The 19,095-nt window shown below is 47.5% G+C and overlaps 1 protein-coding gene across 11 annotated transcripts in view; it reads left to right on the forward strand.

Moving 5' to 3' along the window:
• Nucleotides 1–19,095, forward strand: part of LOC129823215 (TRAF2 and NCK-interacting protein kinase-like) — a 69,570-nt gene that overhangs the window by 38,130 nt on the left and 12,345 nt on the right. For 9 of the 11 annotated variants that reach the window (XM_055882084.1, XM_055882076.1, XM_055882078.1 and 6 more), the window contains 10 exons: nucleotides 3,250–3,425; nucleotides 4,364–4,466; nucleotides 4,857–4,997; nucleotides 11,676–11,787; nucleotides 11,985–12,161; nucleotides 12,600–12,743; nucleotides 16,298–16,432; nucleotides 16,598–16,698; nucleotides 16,855–17,004; nucleotides 17,473–17,632. In XM_055882084.1, the coding sequence (XP_055738059.1) occupies nucleotides 3,250–3,425; nucleotides 4,364–4,466; nucleotides 4,857–4,997; nucleotides 11,676–11,787; nucleotides 11,985–12,161; nucleotides 12,600–12,743; nucleotides 16,298–16,432; nucleotides 16,598–16,698; nucleotides 16,855–17,004; nucleotides 17,473–17,632 (1,399 nt within the window). The remainder of the gene's footprint in view (nucleotides 1–3,249; nucleotides 3,426–4,363; nucleotides 4,467–4,856; nucleotides 4,998–11,675; nucleotides 11,788–11,984; nucleotides 12,162–12,599; nucleotides 12,744–16,297; nucleotides 16,433–16,597; nucleotides 16,699–16,854; nucleotides 17,005–17,472; nucleotides 17,633–19,095) is intronic. The other 2 variants (XM_055882083.1, XM_055882081.1) reach the window with 2 other exon arrangements.

The following is a 19,095-nucleotide window of genomic DNA, read 5'->3' on the forward strand; positions in this document are numbered from 1 at the left end:
CTGAAAATAAACACAGTGACAGTGAGAGGATGTTTCTTTCTTTGCTGAGTTGATCTTTATTCCCAGTCAAGGTGCACCTGTGTAATGATCATGCTGTTTAATCAGCTTCTTGATATGCATCACCTGTCAGGTGGATGGCTTCTCTTGGCAAAGCAGAAATGCTCACTAACAGGGATATAAACAAATGTGTGCATTTATTAGACTTTTTAAACTGTAGATGTTCCAAAGGCACACACCTGTAGCTTGTATACGTGAAGGCCTGGAAATGCTAAACATGTTTGTTAAATAACAGTCAATTAACGTAAGACTGGCAGTCTTTTGCTTGACAAACGGCTGACAAAATGTCATAACCGCCACAGCCCTCTCTCTCTCGCTCTCTCTCTCCCTCTCTCTCAATCTTTCTCTTGGAGTACAAAGGTTTGTGTATCCCTGCAGTAGTTATAGCTTCATTCTTGCCTCTCTCTCTCTCCCCTTTTCTCTCTCTTATTGCCTCTCTTTCCCACTCTGTCTTTCTCTATTTTCTCTCCCCCTCTATCATCCAGGAGGAGTTGGTAAGATATCTATTGATCCCCATGTGCACGCTCATATCCACACGGTCCCCTCTTTTCACATGCACGCCCAGGGCCGGATGAAGAAATCATTGACCCCGAGGCTTTTTAATGTATTTTTCTATCCCCCTTTTCCCGGCACACAAATCATTTGGTGTAAACAAGTCTGTGCACCAAGATGCAATTCGATGCGTGTTAAATTTACTGTTGAAGAAAAATACTCTTTATAAATAAAGCCATACTAACGTTTGCCATGTGGCATAGGCTATTAATTGAGCAGAGGCATTTTTTGGATTTCCTCACAAGATTATTTTTGTTGTTGTTGCATGGGCCCAAAAAAATCGGCCTTTTAAAAACGCATTTCATGCAATTCGTCATTTACATGACAGAAGACATTGACGGAACATTTTTTAATACCACACAAATGACAGAAATGAGTGGCTACTCTGACACTGACAAACTGAGATCAATCTGGTCTTTAATTCAGACAAACAATAGCCCAGGTCAATGAAGCGACACACAGATTGTACAATATTAGGAGGCAATATACATTACCAGTCAAAAGTTTGGGCACACCTACTCATTCAAGGGTTTTTCTTTATTTTTACTATTTTCTACATTGTAGAATAATAGTGAATAGATCAAAACTATGAAATAACACATATGGAATCATGTAGTAACCAAAAAAGTGTTAAACAAATCAAAATATATTTGAGATTTGAGATTCTTCAAAGTAGCCACCCTTTGCCTTGATGACAGCTTTGCACACTCTAGGCATTCTCTCAACCAGCTTCACGAGGTAGTCACCTGGAATGCATTTCAATTAATAGGTGTGCTTTGTTAAAAGTGAATTTGTGGAATTTCTTTCCTTAATGCGTTTGAGCCAATCAGTTGTGTTGTGACATGGTAGGGGTGGCAATGGCCTATCTCAAGATAAGCTACTTTGAAAACCAGTGCTGCTGTTAGCTAATGTATGTTTATATTGGTTCTACAGACAGACTAGTCATCTTTTTTCAGCAGTAGGCATTTTCTTTCCAAACTGTACGTTTTTCCTGCCATTGTATTTTGAAATCTGCAAAAGGCAAACCGACAGCTGCAATCTACCATAGAAATATAATCCATAGATGGCAGTTCCCATTCAAATCAGGACTGGCATCCATTGCTATTGTACCCATGAGTTTAACAGTCAAATTGCCAGGGTAAGAGGTTACAATACCCTTCTATGGATTATATGTCTATGGCCACAACGCAACAAGCTGTAACCTATATTTGGCTTGCATGGTGCCCAAACTGTGGCCTTGCCGACTGTTGGCATACTGATGACTGCCAAAATTGAGTAAACAAGGGATACAAAGTATATGTTATGGTGTGGGGGGGCGTGTTCCTGGCAAGGTTTAGGTCCACATGTAGAATCTATGCTGAAGCTGTTCTAGCAGCTCGTGGTGACGCAACACCCTTTTAAGACACTTTATGTTAATACACTTTGTGTTGGTTTTTCCTTCATTTTGACCAATACTTGATAGTGCTTGTGATAAAGTTAACCACCATTATTTAAAAAACAATAAAAAATCCTCTGTGGCTAAATGATTCTTTCTGATGTATTTTGAACATTGAGAGCAGACTTCTTTAGTTGGATAAAATTATAATAATAAAAACAATAACGTTTAAGCCCCTACATTAATCCGGCCCTGTGCACGCCCCTCTCTCCTCTAGCTCACCTGTTTTGGCCCCTACATTAATCCGGCCCTGTGCACGCCCCTCTCTCCTCTAGCTCACCTGTTTTGGCCCCTACATTAATCCGGCCCTGTGCACGCCCCTCTCTCCTCTAGCTCACCTGTTTTGGCCCCTACATTAATCCGGCCCTGTGCACGCCCCTCTCTCCTCTAGCTCACCTGTTTTGGCCCCTACATTAATCCGGCCCTGTGCACGCCCCTCTCTCCTCTAGCTCACCTGTTTTGGCCCCTACATTAATCCGGCCCTGTGCACGCTCCTCTCTCCTCTAGCTCACCTGTTTTGGCCCCTACATTAATCCGGCCCTGTGCACGCCCCTCTCTCCTCTAGCTCACTTGTTTTGGCCCCTACATTAATCCGGCCCTGTGCACGCCCCTCTCTCCTCTAGCTCACCTGTTTTGGCCCCTACATTAATCCGGCCCTGTGCACGCCCCTCTCTCCTCTAGCTCACCTGTTTTGGCCCCTACATTAATCCGGCCCTGTGCACGCCCCTCTCTCCTCTAGCTCACCTGTTTTGGCCCCTACATTAATCCGGCCCTGTGCACGCCCCTCTCTCCTCTAGCTCACCTGTTTTGGCCCCTACATTAATCCGGCCCTGTGCACGCCCCTCTCTCCTCTAGCTCACCTGTTTTGCTCTACCTGTGCCGTGTGACAGAGGCAGACTGGGGAGCATTGGAGCTGTGTTTCCCCTTAAACAGATAACAAATAACCTCTAACCACTGACCATAAGGGTTAAGTTCCCAGAAACCTAACCCTTCTGTTAGTGACCTTTCCTGACTGCATCCTGACTGAATCCTCATTGTTCCTCACTCACACTCTGAGGAAGGAGTTAGCTGCTGAAAAATGTATGTTTAAAATGTTGTGCCAATAAAATGTTCCCCATAAATCAAAGCAACTGTTACTGCACCCACGACTTGAGTGCTGACCTTTTATAATATCCTCTACTGACCTTTGACCTCCTCACTTCCAGGACCTGACAGCTCTAGCCAAGGAGCTGAGGGAGCTGCGTCAGGGGGAGGAGCCTAATCGCCCGCCCGTCAAGGTGACGGACTACTCCTCATCCAGTGACGAGTCACAGAGTGACGAGGAGGGAGAGGGAGGAAGTAACGACGGCTCTGTGTCTGTCAGCGACACCCCACGCATCATGTGAGTGTGTGTGTGTGTGTGTGTGTGTGTGTGTGTGTGTGTGTGTTTGCATTTTAATATATGCATTTATTTTATTGTAGCTATGTATTTTAAATCTGTAATATGTAACATTTGGGCAACCAGACCAAATCCACATAGAAATGTGAGTTATAGATCTGTAATTCCATTGAAAACAAGTCTAAAAAGCGGCAGATGTGTTCTACAGTATGTGCACTATTTGCTTCTTTTACTTTGGGTTTTGTACACCAGTTTCAAACAGTTGAAAATACAATATTGTTGGTTCTGGAAACCATATTTCAGTGGTTTAAATGTGACAATGATTCTCTACACTATATTTGCTTGTTTTGTCACATAAACTTAAATTACTGGCCTCCTGGGTGGCGCAGTGGTCTACGGCACTGCATCGCAGTGCTAACTGCGCCACCAGAGTCTCTGGGTTCGCCCCCAGGCTCTGTCGCAGCCGGGCGCGACCGGGAGGTCCGTGGGGCGACGCACAATTGGGCTAGCGTCGTCCGGGTTAGGGAGGGTTTGGCCGGTAGGGATTTCCTTGTCTCATCGCGCTCCAGCGACTCCTGTGGCGGGCTGGGCGCAGTGCGCGCTAACCAAGGGGTCCAGGTGCGCGGTGTTTTCTCCGACACATTGGTGCGGCTGGTTTCCGGATAGGAGGCGCGCTGTGTTAAAGAAGCAGTGCGGCTTGGTTGGGTTGTGCCTCGGAGGTTGGGTTGTGCCTCGACCTTCGTCTCTCCCGAGCCCGTACGGGAGTTGTAGCGATGAGACAAGATAGTAATTACTAGCGATTGGATACCACGAAAGTTGGGGAGAAAAGGGGATAAAATTTAAAAATAAAATACTATTAGAATTTTAGCAACCAGGAAATGGCAGAGCGATGTCTGCATAGTGCATCTTTTAGTATTTTAAACGTGTGTGTGTTGTGTCAGGCCGGCTGCGGGGCAGAGTAGTGGTGAGGTGTACGGTGTGATGGGAGGACATAATGATTCCTTCGGCAACAGTTCCCAAGACAGCACCCTGATGATGAGAGAGGTCAGTCGCCTTTCACTTTTAACCCCTGACCCCTGGGCTTCGCTCTGCTTGCTTAATACACAACTCAGCATCCTGGCATGCACTCGGCTCTGCGTGTGTCTGTCTGTGTGAATGAGTCTCTGCATTGTCACCAGCCGTCGCTCAGCTTCTTCAAGTCTTTGGGTTTACCCACCTTCCACATCAGTGGCAGAACATCCCCCTTAACCACAGATCCAGATGAACCTCCAAACCCTAAACCTAACCTTAACCATTAGATTCCAACCTTAACCTTACCTTCAACACAAATCTAGAATCATGTTACCTTTCCCAAATCCTTCCCATCACAAGGAAATACATTAATCTGAACTTAGATCAGTGTGTAGAGTGGCCCTCACTCTCTCTCTGTTCCAGACCTATGGGGACAGGAGGCGGAACTCCGCTCTCGCCGACAGCAACGGTTTCCCCCGAAACGCCAATCTGCCCGATCTGGTGCAGCAAAGCCCCTCCCCCATGGTCTCCCCTGGCGATGGCTCGGGGCGCAGCCACCCCAAAGTAGGTTCACTAGACCCCTACACCCTTATTTGCTAGCCCTCTACACACAAACCCCCTACATTCTAGCCCTGTACACACAAGCTCCCTACTCCCTAGTCAACAGATCCGATCCCTCTTGCTTACAGCTGCATTAAGGCTGGACAGGCTTCCTGTGTAGATGAAGACACTATGGAGCCAGTGCAAGATATGGCTCAGAAACGTAACTCAATCCAGGGATGAGAAATGCGTTGTACTCCAAATTGTCCCATTATCCCAACTAGGGCCGACCCCTTTTAGTCGACTGGTCGATTATTTGGTAGATAGGCTGTTGGCTGACCAAGATTCTTTAGTCGAGCAGAAAAAAATATATAATAATAATCATGGTGTACAAGACACCTGTCTGATTCGCGCTGTGTGGACTGATCCATTGTGGAGGCCGTGGGGATGGCACAGTCCATCGCTCACAGTCCAGTGCTACTGAAATTGTATATGCTTATATTACATAAACAATGGTGCAACACTAATAAAAATAATATTATTTTATAACAAATGCGCTTTCTCCCACGTTGGATAGTGGTCGCCGGCAGCGGTTAATTCAAAGCGCTGTTGAATTGGCGCCTTTTCCTAGACCATGTTGCTATGTGCATAATAGCAAAGTTAACCAGCATATTGGTTTAGAGAACAATGCCGGAGGCAGCAGCAGAATGAGGAGATGACAATACAGCCCTTGCCTTTTTGCCTAAGAAAAGTGAGGAGAGAGGAAACCAGAACTTAAGTAGATCTATAATCAATAGATTAACTGTTAAATGTGCCTGTCTTTATAAATCATCAATACATATACAGAAGTAAGACAGATCCTGCTTCTCTTGCCTGTTTGAGTGTGTGTTTAATAGCCTACTGATTCCGTGAGCACCATGCTTCACACAGACATTTCAGAAATTCGGCTGTTTTTGATCTTGTAATACAGGCTTTTTTTTCTTTGTTAGAACAGCCTCTCTGGTATTATTTCTAATTTATTTAGTGTTTACAATGTTTGAAATTGTTTGAAAATAATATTTATAATAATAATAACGCATATTTTTCTTGATCTCCTTCAATAATTAGCTCAACAATAAATATACCGTTCCATTTCGGAAATGGCATTCATGAATGAATGCGACTGTTTAGTCTTTGCTGTAATAAAGGCTTAACAAAAAAACAACGTTTTAACAGACTCTCTGGTACACTTATACTTTATTTTGTGTTGTTTACATTGTTCCAAATGGTCAGAAAAAATCTATTGTAATCTATACAACACGTGTTAGTCATATATGATATGCACACAGTGCTTGCTCCTTCTTTGTCTTGAGCTCCAGTATTTTCCACAACTAGTCACATTTATTCCACACATCGGACTTCCCTTTTACCTCCTGAGCAACCTGGAAAATATTCCTGTTTCAAGTTTATTTGTCACGTCCTCCGCATCCATTTTGAGTTCATATGTGTTACGGTGTTCAGAGTTTGTTGTAACCAATTTATTGATGTGGTTAGGATATGCTATAGGCATGGCCTGCCCACTCATTAGGTAGCAACAATACATCCAACAACAACACAAAACCTCAAATTTTGCCCAAAAACAATGACAATTTCTCTCAACCAGTGACATATGGGCTCTTTTGGTGAGGGCTGATGCCGATGTTTGATAAGCATTGCCCACTTTGTCAAGGGCAGGGACTCAATATTTTGCTAGTAGGGTATTGGAGGCTATTTTGTAAATGACATCGTCGAGGATCGGTATGATGGTCAGCTTTACAAGGGTATGTTTGGCAGCATGAGTGAAGGATGCTTTGTTGCGAAATAGGAAGCCAGTTCTAGATTTAACTTTGGATTGGAGATGTTTGGATGTGAGTCTGGAAGGAGAGTTTACAGTCTAACCAGACACCTAGGTATTTGTAGTTGTCCACATATTCTAAGTCAAAACTGTCCAGAGTAGTGATGCTGAACAGGCGGGCAGGTGCAGGCAGCGATCGGTTGAATAGCATGCATTTAGTTTGACTTGTATTTAAGAGCAGTTGGAGGCCACGGAAGGAGAGTTGTATGGCATTGAAGCTCGGCTGGAGGGTTTTTAACACAGTGTCCAAAGAAGGTCCAGAAGTATACAGAATGGTCTCATCTGCGTAGAGGTGGATCAGAGACTCACCAGCAGCAATAGCGACATCATTGATGTATACAGAGAAGACAGTCGGCCCAAAAATTGAACCCTGTGGCACCCCCATAGAGACTGCCAGAGTCCCAGACAACAGGCCCTCCGATTTGACACACTGAACTCTATCAGAGAAGTAGTTGGTGAACCAGGCGAGGCAATCATTTGAGAAACCAAGGCTATCGAGTCTGCCGATGAGGATGTGGTGATTGACAGAGTCGAAAGCCTTGGCCAGGTCAATGAATACGGCTGCACAGTATTGTTTCTTATCGATGGCGGTTAAGATATCGTTTAGGACCTTGAGCGTGGCTGAGGTGCACCCATGACCAGCTCTGAAACCAGATTGCATAGCGGAGAAGGTGCGGTGGGTTTCGAAATGGTCGGTAATCTGTTTGTTAACTTGGCTTTCGAAGACCTTAGAAAGGCAGGGTAGGATAGATATAGGTCTGTAGCAGTTTGGGTCAAGAGTGTCCCCCCCTTTGAAGAGGGGGATGACCGCAGCTGCTTTCCAATCATTGAGAATCTCAGACGACACGAAAGAGAGGTTGAACAGGCTAGTAATAGGGGTTGCAACAATTTCGGCAAATAGTTTTAGAAAGAAAGGGTCCAGATTGTCTAGCCTGGCTGATTTGTAGGGGTCCAGACTTTGCAGCTCTTTCAGAACATCAGCTGACTGGATTTGGGAGATGGAGAAATGGGGAAGGCTTGGGCGAGTTGCTGTGGGGGGTGCAGTGCTGTTGACTGGGGTAGGGGTAGCCAGGTGGAAAGCATGGCCAGCCGTAGAGAAATGCTTATTGAAATTCTCAATTATAGTGGATTTATCGGTGGTGACAGAGTTTCCTATCCTCAGTGCAGTGGGAAGCTGGAAGGAGGTGTTCTTATTCTCCATGGACTTTACAGTGTCCCAGAACTTTTTTGAGTTTGTGTTGCAGGAAGCAAATTTCTGCTTGAAAAAGCTAGCCTTGGCTTTTCTAACTGCCTGTGTATATTGGTTTCTAACTTCCCTGAAAAGTTGCATATCACGGGGGCTGTTCGATGCCAATGCAGAACGCCATAGGATATTTTTGTGTTGGTTAAGGACTTTATCTGTTCCTGGTTCTAAATTTCTTGAATGGGGCATGCTTATTTAAGATGGCGAGGAAGGCATTTAAAAAAAAATAACCAGGCATCCTCTACTGACGGGATGAGGTCAATATCCTGCCAGGATACCCGGGCCAGGTCGATTAGAAAGGCCTGCTCGCTGAAGTGTTTCAGGGAGCGTTTGACAGTGATGAGTGGAGGTCGTTTGACCGTTGACCCATTATGGATGCAGGCAATGAGGCAGTGATCGCTGAGATCTTGGTTGAAAACAGCAGAGGTGTATTTAGAAGACAAGTTGGTCAGGATGATATCTATGAGGGTGCCCGTGTTTACGGCTTTGGGGTGGTACCTGGTAGGTTCATTGATAATTTGTGTGAGATTGAGGGCATCAAGCTTAGATTGTAGGATGGCTGGGGTGTAAAGCATGTCCCAGTTTAGGTCACCTAGCAGCATGAGCTCTGAAGATAGATGGGGGGGAAATCAGTTCACATATGGTGTCCAGAGCATAGCTGGGGGCAGAGGGTGGTCTATAGCAGGCGGGAACGGTGAGAGACTTGTTTTTAGAGAGGTGGATTTTTAAAAGTTCAAATTGTTTGGGTACAGACCTGGATAGTAGGACAGAACTCTGCAGGCTATCTCTGCAGTGGATTGCAACATCGCCCCCTTTTGGTCGTTCTATCTTGTCGGGAAATGTTATAGTTAGGGATGGAAATTTCTGGGTTTTTGGTGGTCTTCCTAAGCCAGGATTCAGACACGGCTAGGACATCCGGGTTGGCAGAGTGTGCTAAAGCAGTGAATAAAACAATCTTAGGGAGGAGGCTTCTAATGTTAACATGCATGAAACCAAGGCTATTACGGTTACAGAAGTCATCAAAAGAGAGCGCCTGGGGAATAGGAGTGGAGCTAGGCACTGCAGGGCATGGATTCACCTCTACATCACCAGAGGAACAGAGAAGGAGTAGGATAAGGGTACAGCTAAAAGCTATGAGAATTGGTCGTCTAGGACGTCTGGAACAGAGAGTAAAAGGAGCAGGTTTCTGGGGGCGATAAAATAGCTTCAAGGTATAATGTAGAGACAAAGGTATGGTAGGATGTGAATACAGTGGAGGTTAACCTAGGCATTGAGTGATGATGAGAGAGATATTGTCTCTAGAAACATAATTGAAACCAGGTGATGTCATCGCATGTGTGGGTTGTGGAACTGAAAGGTTGGATAAGGTATAGTGAGCAGGGCTAGAGGCTCTACAGTGAAATAAGCCAATAAACACTAACCAGAACAGCAATGGACAAGGCATATTGACATTAAGGAGAGGCATGCTTAGCCGAGTGATCATAAGGATCCAGTGAGTAGTGAGGTTGGTTGGGGTCACGGCGATTCAGACAGCTAGCCGGGCCATGGGTAGCAAGCTGGCAGAGGATGGAGGTCTGTTTTTAGCCACCTCGTGCGTTTCCATCGGTAGATTAGTGGGGTTCCGTGTGGTAGAGGGGACCAATCCAATTGGCAAAATAGATATAGTTATAGTGACCCAAGAAAATTGTCCGATAGACCTATTCAGATAGCAGCCGATTAGACAGCTTAATGATTAGCGGGCCGCAGATGGGCGTTCAGGTTACGTCGCGACGGAGGGGCCAGTTGGATAATTCCCTCGGGCAGATAACGTCGGTAGTCCAGTCGTGAAGGCCCGGTGGGGCTCCGTATCAGCAGTAAAACGGGTCCGGATAGGTGATTGTAGCCCAGGAGTGGCTGATGGAACTCTTCAGCTGGCTAGCTCCGGAATAATTGATGTTTGCTCCGGGACCGACGTAAGCCAATAGTCACTCGGATAGCAGCTAGCTAGCTGCAAGATCCAGGTGTAAATGTCCAGAGCGTGCGGTAGAAATCCGGGGATATGGAGAGAAAATAGGTCCGGTATGCTCTGGTCTGAGTCGCGTTGTACAAAACTGGCGATAGCTTTTTGAGCTAAAGGATAGCTGATGACCGCCAACCGTGGTTAGCTGAATACTAACGTTAGCCAGTGAACTGGCTAGCTTCTGGCTAGCTTCTTTATGTGTCGATTAATTGTCGGAGTAGAGGACCTTGTGCATTTCAGGTAAAATAACAACTCAATGTTTATATCCCAGGACAAATTAGCTAGCAACAGCAAGCTAGCTAAATAGGACAAATTAGCTAGCAACAGCAAGTTAATTACCATACATGTTTAATGCTTTTCGACGTGCCCCCAAATTAATGTCATTGGTTCAGAGTTTGTTTTGATATTTTAACCTGCGTGTCGTGATCGCGTTTGGTGTAGTGGGACAAAATAAATGAATGCACGATGGCGCACGATGGCGCACGCGTGTAGCCGGTTTGGGTTCCGTGTAAGTTCAAAGTCTGGGAAATACTTATTTTAGATGTCTTTTCAACTTCATTTTGATTACTGGGATGAGTAGTTTTGCAGGGGGTTTCATCTTTTGGGCTCGCCTATGTCGGCAGAATGGCAAAGACCGGCCCTGGCTATAGGTCAGGCTCTATTGACCCATATTCAGACGGAATTAGTTTTACTGGGGGGGGGGGGGGTATTTATGTGCACGAGCACAAAACACCACATCCCGTCCTAATCTGCCCTGGCAGTAATTTTTACATGGCAGGAGAGTAAACTTTCCAACCAGAATAACCTATTGTTTTTGGGCAAACTCCAAGGTTCTCTGATAATACTAGTCCGGTGCGAACACAGACAGCGCGATAAACACTTTGATGTTCTTTGGTGGTCGCTGCAGCACGGAGGAGAGAGAGACAACGGGTGCAAGTCACAGTAGCAGTCGTTTAATCTTCTCTGAGTAACATTTGGGATAATGGGACAATTCGGAGTACAACGTATTTCTCGTCCCTGAATTGAGGCACTGTCCGAGCCATATCTCGCACCAGCTCTGTGGTGTCTTAATCTACACAGGAAGCCTGTCCAACCTTAATGCAGCTGTAAGCAAGCGGGTCGGATTTGCTGGCTACCTAGCCCTGTGGCTCTGTGCCCTTGTGCTCTCTCTGCATCCTGTACTAAAACAAACAAAAAAACTCACCCTGTCAAGTCTGACTTCGACCTAGACGCTGAGTCTGTCTGGCTCGCGATTAAACCCACTCTAACCTAGTTAAACCCAGTCCATAACCATTTCTTCCATACATTGCCTTCCTTTTTTGCTGGTCACATTCTCTGCTCTCTCTCCTCTGCATGCTGTGTGTTTGCATGGCAAACCAAGCCTAATGTTGCTCAACACACTTTCTGCTCTGGCAACCCGTAAGTGTATGCTGAAAACTCTCACCACCTGGCAACCTGTTACCTCAGGACAGAAATTGGGGCCTAGAGTTTTTCTTGTTTAGATGGTCAGGGAAAACTCTGAACCCTACCTATAATGCTCTGAGGTCCTGATCCCCCCCACCCCCCACCCCCCTCTCTGATTTGCAGTATGGCATGGGCGATGGGAGTGGCTCCAAGTCCTCCTCCTTCACGCCATTCGTTGATCCACGAGTCTACGGAACCTCCCCCACCGATGATGATGATGAAAACTCTGCCTCTGGTGAGTCAGTTATCTTGTCAATCTTCTGTCATCTTTGCTCTAGCTCTTGTTGCCAGTAAATTGCTTAGGAAGAAGGAGGTTGCATGAATGTTGCTCTAAGGTTGTAATGTTGTGTGAACATACTGTACAGGGTGTCCTGTTGTTTTAAGTTTAAAAGGTTGTGTGAACATTAGTATAATGTTATCCTGTGGTTGCAGCTCTCTTTGCAAATGAGCTGCTGCTTCAGGAGCAGGAGCAGGCCAGACTGAACGAGGCCAGAAAGATCAGTGTGGTCAACGTGAACCCGACCAACATACGACCTCATAGCGACACGCCTGAGATACGCAAATATAAGAAGCGCTTCAACTCTGAGATACTGTGTGCTGCTCTCTGGGGTAAGACACTTCAAATATACGTTATATATGTTGACACGTGTGTGTGTGTGTGTGTGTGTGTGTGTGTGTGTGTGTGTGTGTGTGTGTGTGTGTGTGTGTGTGTGTGTGTGTGTGTGTGTGTGTGTGGTGCTTTCTCTGTCCATATATCCATGACTTTTGTATCTATAAGTGTCCATATATCCATGACTTTTGTATCTATAAGTGTCCATATATCCATGACTTTTGTATCTATAAGTGTCCATATATCCATGACTTTTGTATCTATAAGTGTCCACATATCCATGACTTTTGTATCTGTAAGTGTCCACATATCCATGACTTTTGTATCTGTAAGTGTCCACATATCCATGACCTATGAAATCTTGGAATTGTTCTTGACTGTAATGTGATTTGTGGATTCAAATAAAGTATTTTAAATGTGTGTGTGTGTGTGTCTAGGTGTGAACCTGCTGGTGGGGACAGAGAACGGTCTTATGTTGCTGGACCGCAGTGGTCAGGGGAAGGTGTATAACCTGATCAACCGCCGACGCTTCCAACAGATGGACGTTCTGGAGGGCCTCAACGTCCTGGTCACCATATCTGGTAGGACTGATTGCAGCAAGACAGCTACTTGAACACAGTTAGACTTTAACAAAGGGTTCTGTGGCCCCATCGAGGAAGATTTATGGTGTGTTTTTGACTTTGTGGTTTTTAACTGTCTGGCCCCAAAAGGCAGTCTTGTGTTTCCTAAAGAGCTGGAGGCCTTAAGACCTTTCCCTCCCTCCCCCTCCCTTTACTCTCCTTTCCCCCCTCTCTCTCTCTCTCTCTCTCTCTCTCTCTCTCTCTCCTCCTTTCCCATCTCTCTCCCTTCTCCTTTCCCATCTCTCTCCCTTCTTTCCCATCTCTCTCCTTTCTCCTTTCCCATCTCTCTCCTTTCTCCTTTCCCATCTCTCTCCTTTCTCCTTTCCCATCTCTCTCCCTTCTCCTTTCCCCTCTCTCTCCTTTCTCCTTTCCCCTCTCTCTCCTTTCTCCTTTCCCCTCTCTCTCCTTTCTCCTTTCCCCTCTCTCTCCTTTCCCATCTCTCTCCCTTCTCCTTTCCCCTCTCTCTCTCTCCCTTCTCCTTTCCCCTCTCTCTCTCTCCCTTCTCCTTTCCCCTCTCTCTCTCTCCCTTCTCCTTTCCCATCTCTCTCCCTTCTCCTTTCCCATCTCTCTCCTTTCCCCTCTCTCTCCTTTCCCCTCTCTCTCCCTTCTCCTTTCCCCTCTCTCTCTCTCCCTTCTCCTTTCCCATCTCTCTCCCTTCTCCTTTCCCATCTCTCTCCCTTCTCCTTTCCCCTCTCTCTCCTTTCCCATCTCTCTCCCTTCTCATTTCCCCTCTCTCTCTCTCTCCCTTCTCCTTTCCCATCTCTCTCCCTTCTCCTTTCCCCTCTCTCTCCTTTCCCATCTCTCTCCCTTCTCCTTTCCCCTATCTCTCCCTTCTCCTTTCCCCTCTCTCTCCCTTCTCCTTTCCCATCTCTCTCCCTTCTCCTTTCCCATCTCTCTCCCTTCTCATTTCCCCTCTCTCTCCTTTCCCCTCTCTCTCCCTTCTCCTTTCCCATCTCTCTCCCTTCTCCTTTCCCATCTCTCTCCCTTCTCCTTTCCCCTCTCTCCCTTGCTCCTTTCCCCTCTCTCTCCTTTCCCATCTCTCTCCCTTCTCATTTCCCCTCTCTCTCTCTCCCTTCTCCTTTCCCCTCTCTCTCCCTTTCTCCTTTCCCCTCTCTCTCCTTTCCCATCTCTCTCCCTTCTCCTTTCCCCTCTCTCTCTCTCTCCCTTCTCCTTTCCCATCTCTCTCCCTTCTCCTTTCCCCTCTCTCTCTCTCCCTTCTCCTTTCCCCTCTCTCTCTCTCCCTTCTCCTTTCCCCTCTCTCTCTCTCCCTTCTCCTTTCCCATCTCTCTCCCTTCTCCTTTCCCCTCTCTCTCCTTTCCCATCTCTCTCCCTTCTCCTTTCCCCTCTCTCCTCCCCTCTCTCTCCCTTCTCCTTTCCCCTCTCTCTCTCTCCCTTCTCCTTTCCCATCTCTCTCCCTTCTCCTTTCCCATCTCTCTCCCTTCTCCTTTCCCCTCTCTCTCCTTTCCCATCTCTCTCCCTTCTCATTTCCCCTCTCTCTCTCTCTCCCTTCTCCTTTCCCATCTCTCTCCCTTCTCCTTTCCCCTCTCTCTCCTTTCCCATCTCTCTCCCTTCTCCTTTCCCCTATCTCTCCCTTCTCCTTTCCCCTCTCTCTCCCTTCTCCTTTCCCCTCTCTCTCCCTTCTCCTTTCCCATCTCTCTCCCTTCTCCTTTCCCATCTCTCTCCCTTCTCATTTCCCCTCTCTCTCCTTTCCCCTCTCTCTCCCTTCTCCTTTCCCATCTCTCTCCCTTCTCCTTTCCCCTCTCTCCCTTGCTCCTTTCCCCTCTCTCTCCTTTCCCATCTCTCTCCCTTCTCATTTCCCCTCTCTCTCTCTCCCTTCTCCTTTCCCCTCTCTCTCCCTTTCTCCTTTCCCCTCTCTCTCCTTTCCCATCTCTCTCCCTTCTCCTTTCCCCTCTCTCTCTCTCTCCCTTCTCCTTTCCCATCTCTCTCCCTTCTCCTTTCCCCTCTCTCTCTCTCCCTTCTCCTTTCCCCTCTCTCTCTCTCCCTTCTCCTTTCCCCTCTCTCTCTCTCCCTTCTCCTTTCCCATCTCTCTCCCTTCTCCTTTCCCCTCTCTCTCCTTTCCCATCTCTCTCCCTTCTCCTTTCCCCTCTCTCTCCTTTCCCATCTCTCTCCCTTCTCCTTTCCCCTCTCTCCTCCCCTCCCCTCTCTCCTCCATTCCCCTCTCTCTCCTCTCCCCTCCTTCTCCTCTCCCCTCTCTCTCCCTTTTCCTTTCCCCTCTCTCTCCTTTCCCATCTCTCTCCCTTCTCCTTTCCCCTATCTCTCCCTTCTCCTTTCCCCTCTCTCTCCCTTCTCCTTTCCCCTCTCTCTCTCTCCCTTCTCCTTTCCCATCTCTCTCCCTTCTCCTTTCCCCTCTCTCTCCTTTCCCATCTCTCTCCCTTCTCCTTTCCCCTCTCTCTCCTTTCCCATCTCTCTCCCTTGCTCCTTTCCCCTCTCTCTCCTTTCCCATCTCTCTCCCTTCTCATTTCCCCTCTCTCTCTCTCCCTTCTCCTTTCCCCTCTCTCTCCCTTTCTCCTTTCCCCTCTCTCTCCTTTCCCATCTCTCTCCCTTCTCCTTTCCCCTCTCTCTCTCTCTCCCTTCTCCTTTCCCATCTCTCTCCCTTCTCCTTTCCCCTCTCTCTCTCTCCCTTCTCCTTTCCCCTCTCTCTCTCTCCCTTCTCCTTTCCCCTCTCTCTCTCTCCCTTCTCCTTTCCCCTCTCTCTCTCTCCCTTCTCCTTTCCCATCTCTCTCCCTTCTCCTTTCCCCTCTCTCTCCTTTCCCATCTCTCTCCCTTCTCCTTTCCCCTCTCTCTCCTTTCCCATCTCTCTCCCTTCTCCTTTCCCCTCTCTCCTCCCCTCCCCTCTCTCCTCCATTCCCCTCTCTCCTCCATTCCCCTCTCTCTCCTCTCCCCTCCTTCTCCTCTCCCCTCTCTCTCCCTTTTCCTCTCCCCTCATTCCCTTATCCATTCCCCTCTCTCTTCTCTCCTTTCCCCTCTCTCTCGCTCCCTTCTCCTCTCCCCTCTCTCTCTCTCCTCTCCTTTCCCCTCTCTCCCTTCTCTCCTCTCCCCTCTCTCTCCTCACCCCTCCCCTTTCCCATCTCTCTCCCTTCTCCTTTCCCCTCTCTCTCCTTTCCCATCTCTCTCCCTTCTCCTTTCCCCTCTCTCTCCCTTTCACCTTTACCCTCTCTCTCCTTTCCCATCTCTCTCCCTTCTCCTTTCCCCTCTCTCTCCCTTTCTCCTTTCCCCTCTCTCTCCCTTCTCCTTTCCCCTCTCTCTCCCTTCTCCTTTCCCCTCTCTCTCCCTTCTCCTTTCCCATCTCTCTCCCTTCTCCTTTCCCATCTCTCTCCCTTCTCCTTTCCCCTCTCTCTCCTTTCCCATCTCTCTCCCTTCTCCTTTCCCCTCTCTCTCCTTTCCCATCTCTCTCCCTTCTCCTTTCCCCTCTCTCTCCTTTCCCATCTCTCTCCCTTCTCCTTTCCCCTCTCTCTCCTTTCCCCTCTCTATCCTTTCCCCTCTCTCTCCTCCAGGGAAGAAGAATAAGCTGCGTGTGTACTACCTGTCCTGGCTGAGGAACAGGATATTACACAACGACCCCGAGGTGGAGAAGAAGCAGGGCTGGGTCACTGTAGGAGAGCTGGAGGGCTGTGTGCACTACAAAGTCGGTACGTGTGTGGACTGGGGGCATGACGTTTGACCCTGGGTGTCTGTGTGTTGCATTAGCCCATTAAGCTAAAGCCAAGGCATTATCACCGGTACTAATACAAGTGATTGACTCGTGTGTGTGTGTGTGTGTGTGTGTGTGTGTGTGTGTGTGTGTGTGTCTCCAGTGAAGTATGAGAGGATCAAGTTTCTGGTGATCGCTCTGAAGAACTCAGTGGAGATCTACGCCTGGGCACCCAAACCCTACCACAAGTTCATGGCCTTCAAGGTAACACACAGAAATATTATCTTATTATCTTATTTCCTCCCCTACCAGTGTGTAGCTCCCACCTGGGTGATGCCACAGCAGTCATTTTGTAGCTGAATGCTCTCTACAGTATCTCTCTCAATAATGTCTCTCTGTTCCCCACCCTCTGTCTGTCAGTCGTTCACTGACCTACAGCACCGCCCCCAGCTGGTTGACCTGACAGTGGAGGAAGGTCAGAGGTTAAAGGTCATCTATGGCTCCAGCGTTGGGTTTCATGTAATCGATGTCGACTCTGGCAACCCGTATGACATCTACATCCCCTCCCACGTAAGGCTGCGTGTGCATGCGTGTGTATGTGTGTGTGTGCGTGGTCAGAGAAGGACTACTGAACCAGGTAACATCTGATTTCTGCACTCTGGTGGTGAGAAGATGGTTTCCCTCTGAACTACTACCTTTTAAATGGTAACCGTACCTACCGTGTGGCGGTTCTGGTTTCAGGGCTCAAATACCATGACGGTTACCATTTATGTTGTTGAAACCATGACAAGGCTGTTTTGTTGACATTGTGTGTTACCATGGTGATTGTGTGACTGATGGAGCGGGAGATTCCGTTGTTGCAGCAGTTTCTCATCGCACACGGGGGTGGGGAGCTGGCCACAAGACAAGGAGGGAGGGAAAGAAGGGCGAGAAAGAGAGATTTGGAGGTAGAGGAGTTGCGGGGGTCGTGTTCTGTGCCAGCCAGGCTGACACCAGCCCCCCACCCCTCCACTGTGTGGTATCTATCGCCCCCGGCAGATTCAGAGTCAGGTGACGCCCCATGCCATCGTGGTGTTGCCGCGGACCGACGGAATGGAGATGCTGCTGTGTTACGAGGACGAGGGCGTCTACGTCAACACCTACGGACGCATCACTAAAGACGTGGTGCTGCAGTGGGGAGAGATGCCTACATCTGTTGGTAGGTCACACACACACTATATACACAACTCTCACTGCCACCCTCACAAACACTTCTATGCCTCTCACTGGTTCATAAAATACACCCCTCAATACCTCTCACTAGTCCCTCTCTAACCTTGGCTACCCCTCTCCCTCACTATTCCGCACATCCATGCACTACCCCTCACTACCCCTCTATACTCCCTCTCTATCCCCCTCTGATCCACTAGTAAGGCTAGGACTCCGAGTCTTTTCAGCTTCCAACCCCAGATTCAACTCCAGCCCCTGCTCCCCAACTCCAGCCCCTGCTCCCCAACTCCAGCCCCTGCTCCCCAACTCCAGCCCCTGCTCCCCAACTCCAGCCCCTGCTCCCCAACTCCAGCCCCTGCTCCCCAACTCCAGCCCCTGGTCCCCAACCAGGACCAGCTCCAGAACGAATCAGTTTCTAATTGCGGGCACATTTTTTCACTGGACCTCCTATATGTGCATGCGCTTGCATATTCACCATTTTTTAAGGAGTGTTATAGTGAAGACCATAGGCAGCTTGTGAATTTCAAGGTTGGGGAAGCTACAGTTTATATTACCATCTCTACCGATCTACATGCCAATTATGATTATTTTTAAATGCGCATTTTCGTGGAACAGTTTTATTTCACTAATAACGTTTTTGTTTCTCAAAATCAGTGTTACTTGATTAATCATGAATCTGAAGTAAAACAATAAAAAAGTCAAAGTAAAAACTCAACTAAGGCGAGAGCATCAGCCTCTGCCATGTGGACACATTGATACACTGTGATCCACTGGCGGCTAAAGAAATGAGAGCATAGAACTCAGAGATAGCCTTCAGGCCAATGCAGTAAGCCTATAATCGTCAACTAAGTAAAATACATTGGCCAAAAGTCGACAATTAAACATTTTCGAAAATATTTCACATTCATCTCTCTACTCCGCCTCTCTGCCTTCCTTTTTATCTGTCTTGACTTGAGCTATTGCTGGTGAAGTGCAACATTGTATCAAATCATCAACCGGATCCAGCCCCAAGCTGTCTCTTGGGAACGTGCAACATTGTATCAAATCATCAACTGGATCCAGCCCCAAGCTGTCTCTGGGGAACGTGCAACATTGTATCAACTAGCCTATTCCAGGTCTTCAGAGTTTCCTGTGCCATTGAGCTCGGGACAGACAGCTGTTTTTTTTTATGACATTTCCACTGGATATATTATTATATTTTTTTATTTAACCTTTATTTAACTAGGCAAGTCAGTTAAGGACAAATTGTTTTTTACATTGACGGCCTACACCGGCCAAACCCGGACGACGCTGGGCCAATTGTGTGCCGCCCTATGGGACTCCCAATCACGGCCGGATGTGATAAAGCCTGGAATCGAACCAAGGACTGTAGTGACGCCTCTTGCACTGAGTTGCAGTGCCTCAGACCGCTGGGCCACTCGGGATCCCATGGACAATATGGAATAATCAGAT

The sequence above is a fragment of the Salvelinus fontinalis genome, chromosome 25, assembly GCF_029448725.1.
Source record: "Salvelinus fontinalis isolate EN_2023a chromosome 25, ASM2944872v1, whole genome shotgun sequence".
NCBI lineage: Eukaryota > Metazoa > Chordata > Actinopteri > Salmoniformes > Salmonidae > Salvelinus > Salvelinus fontinalis.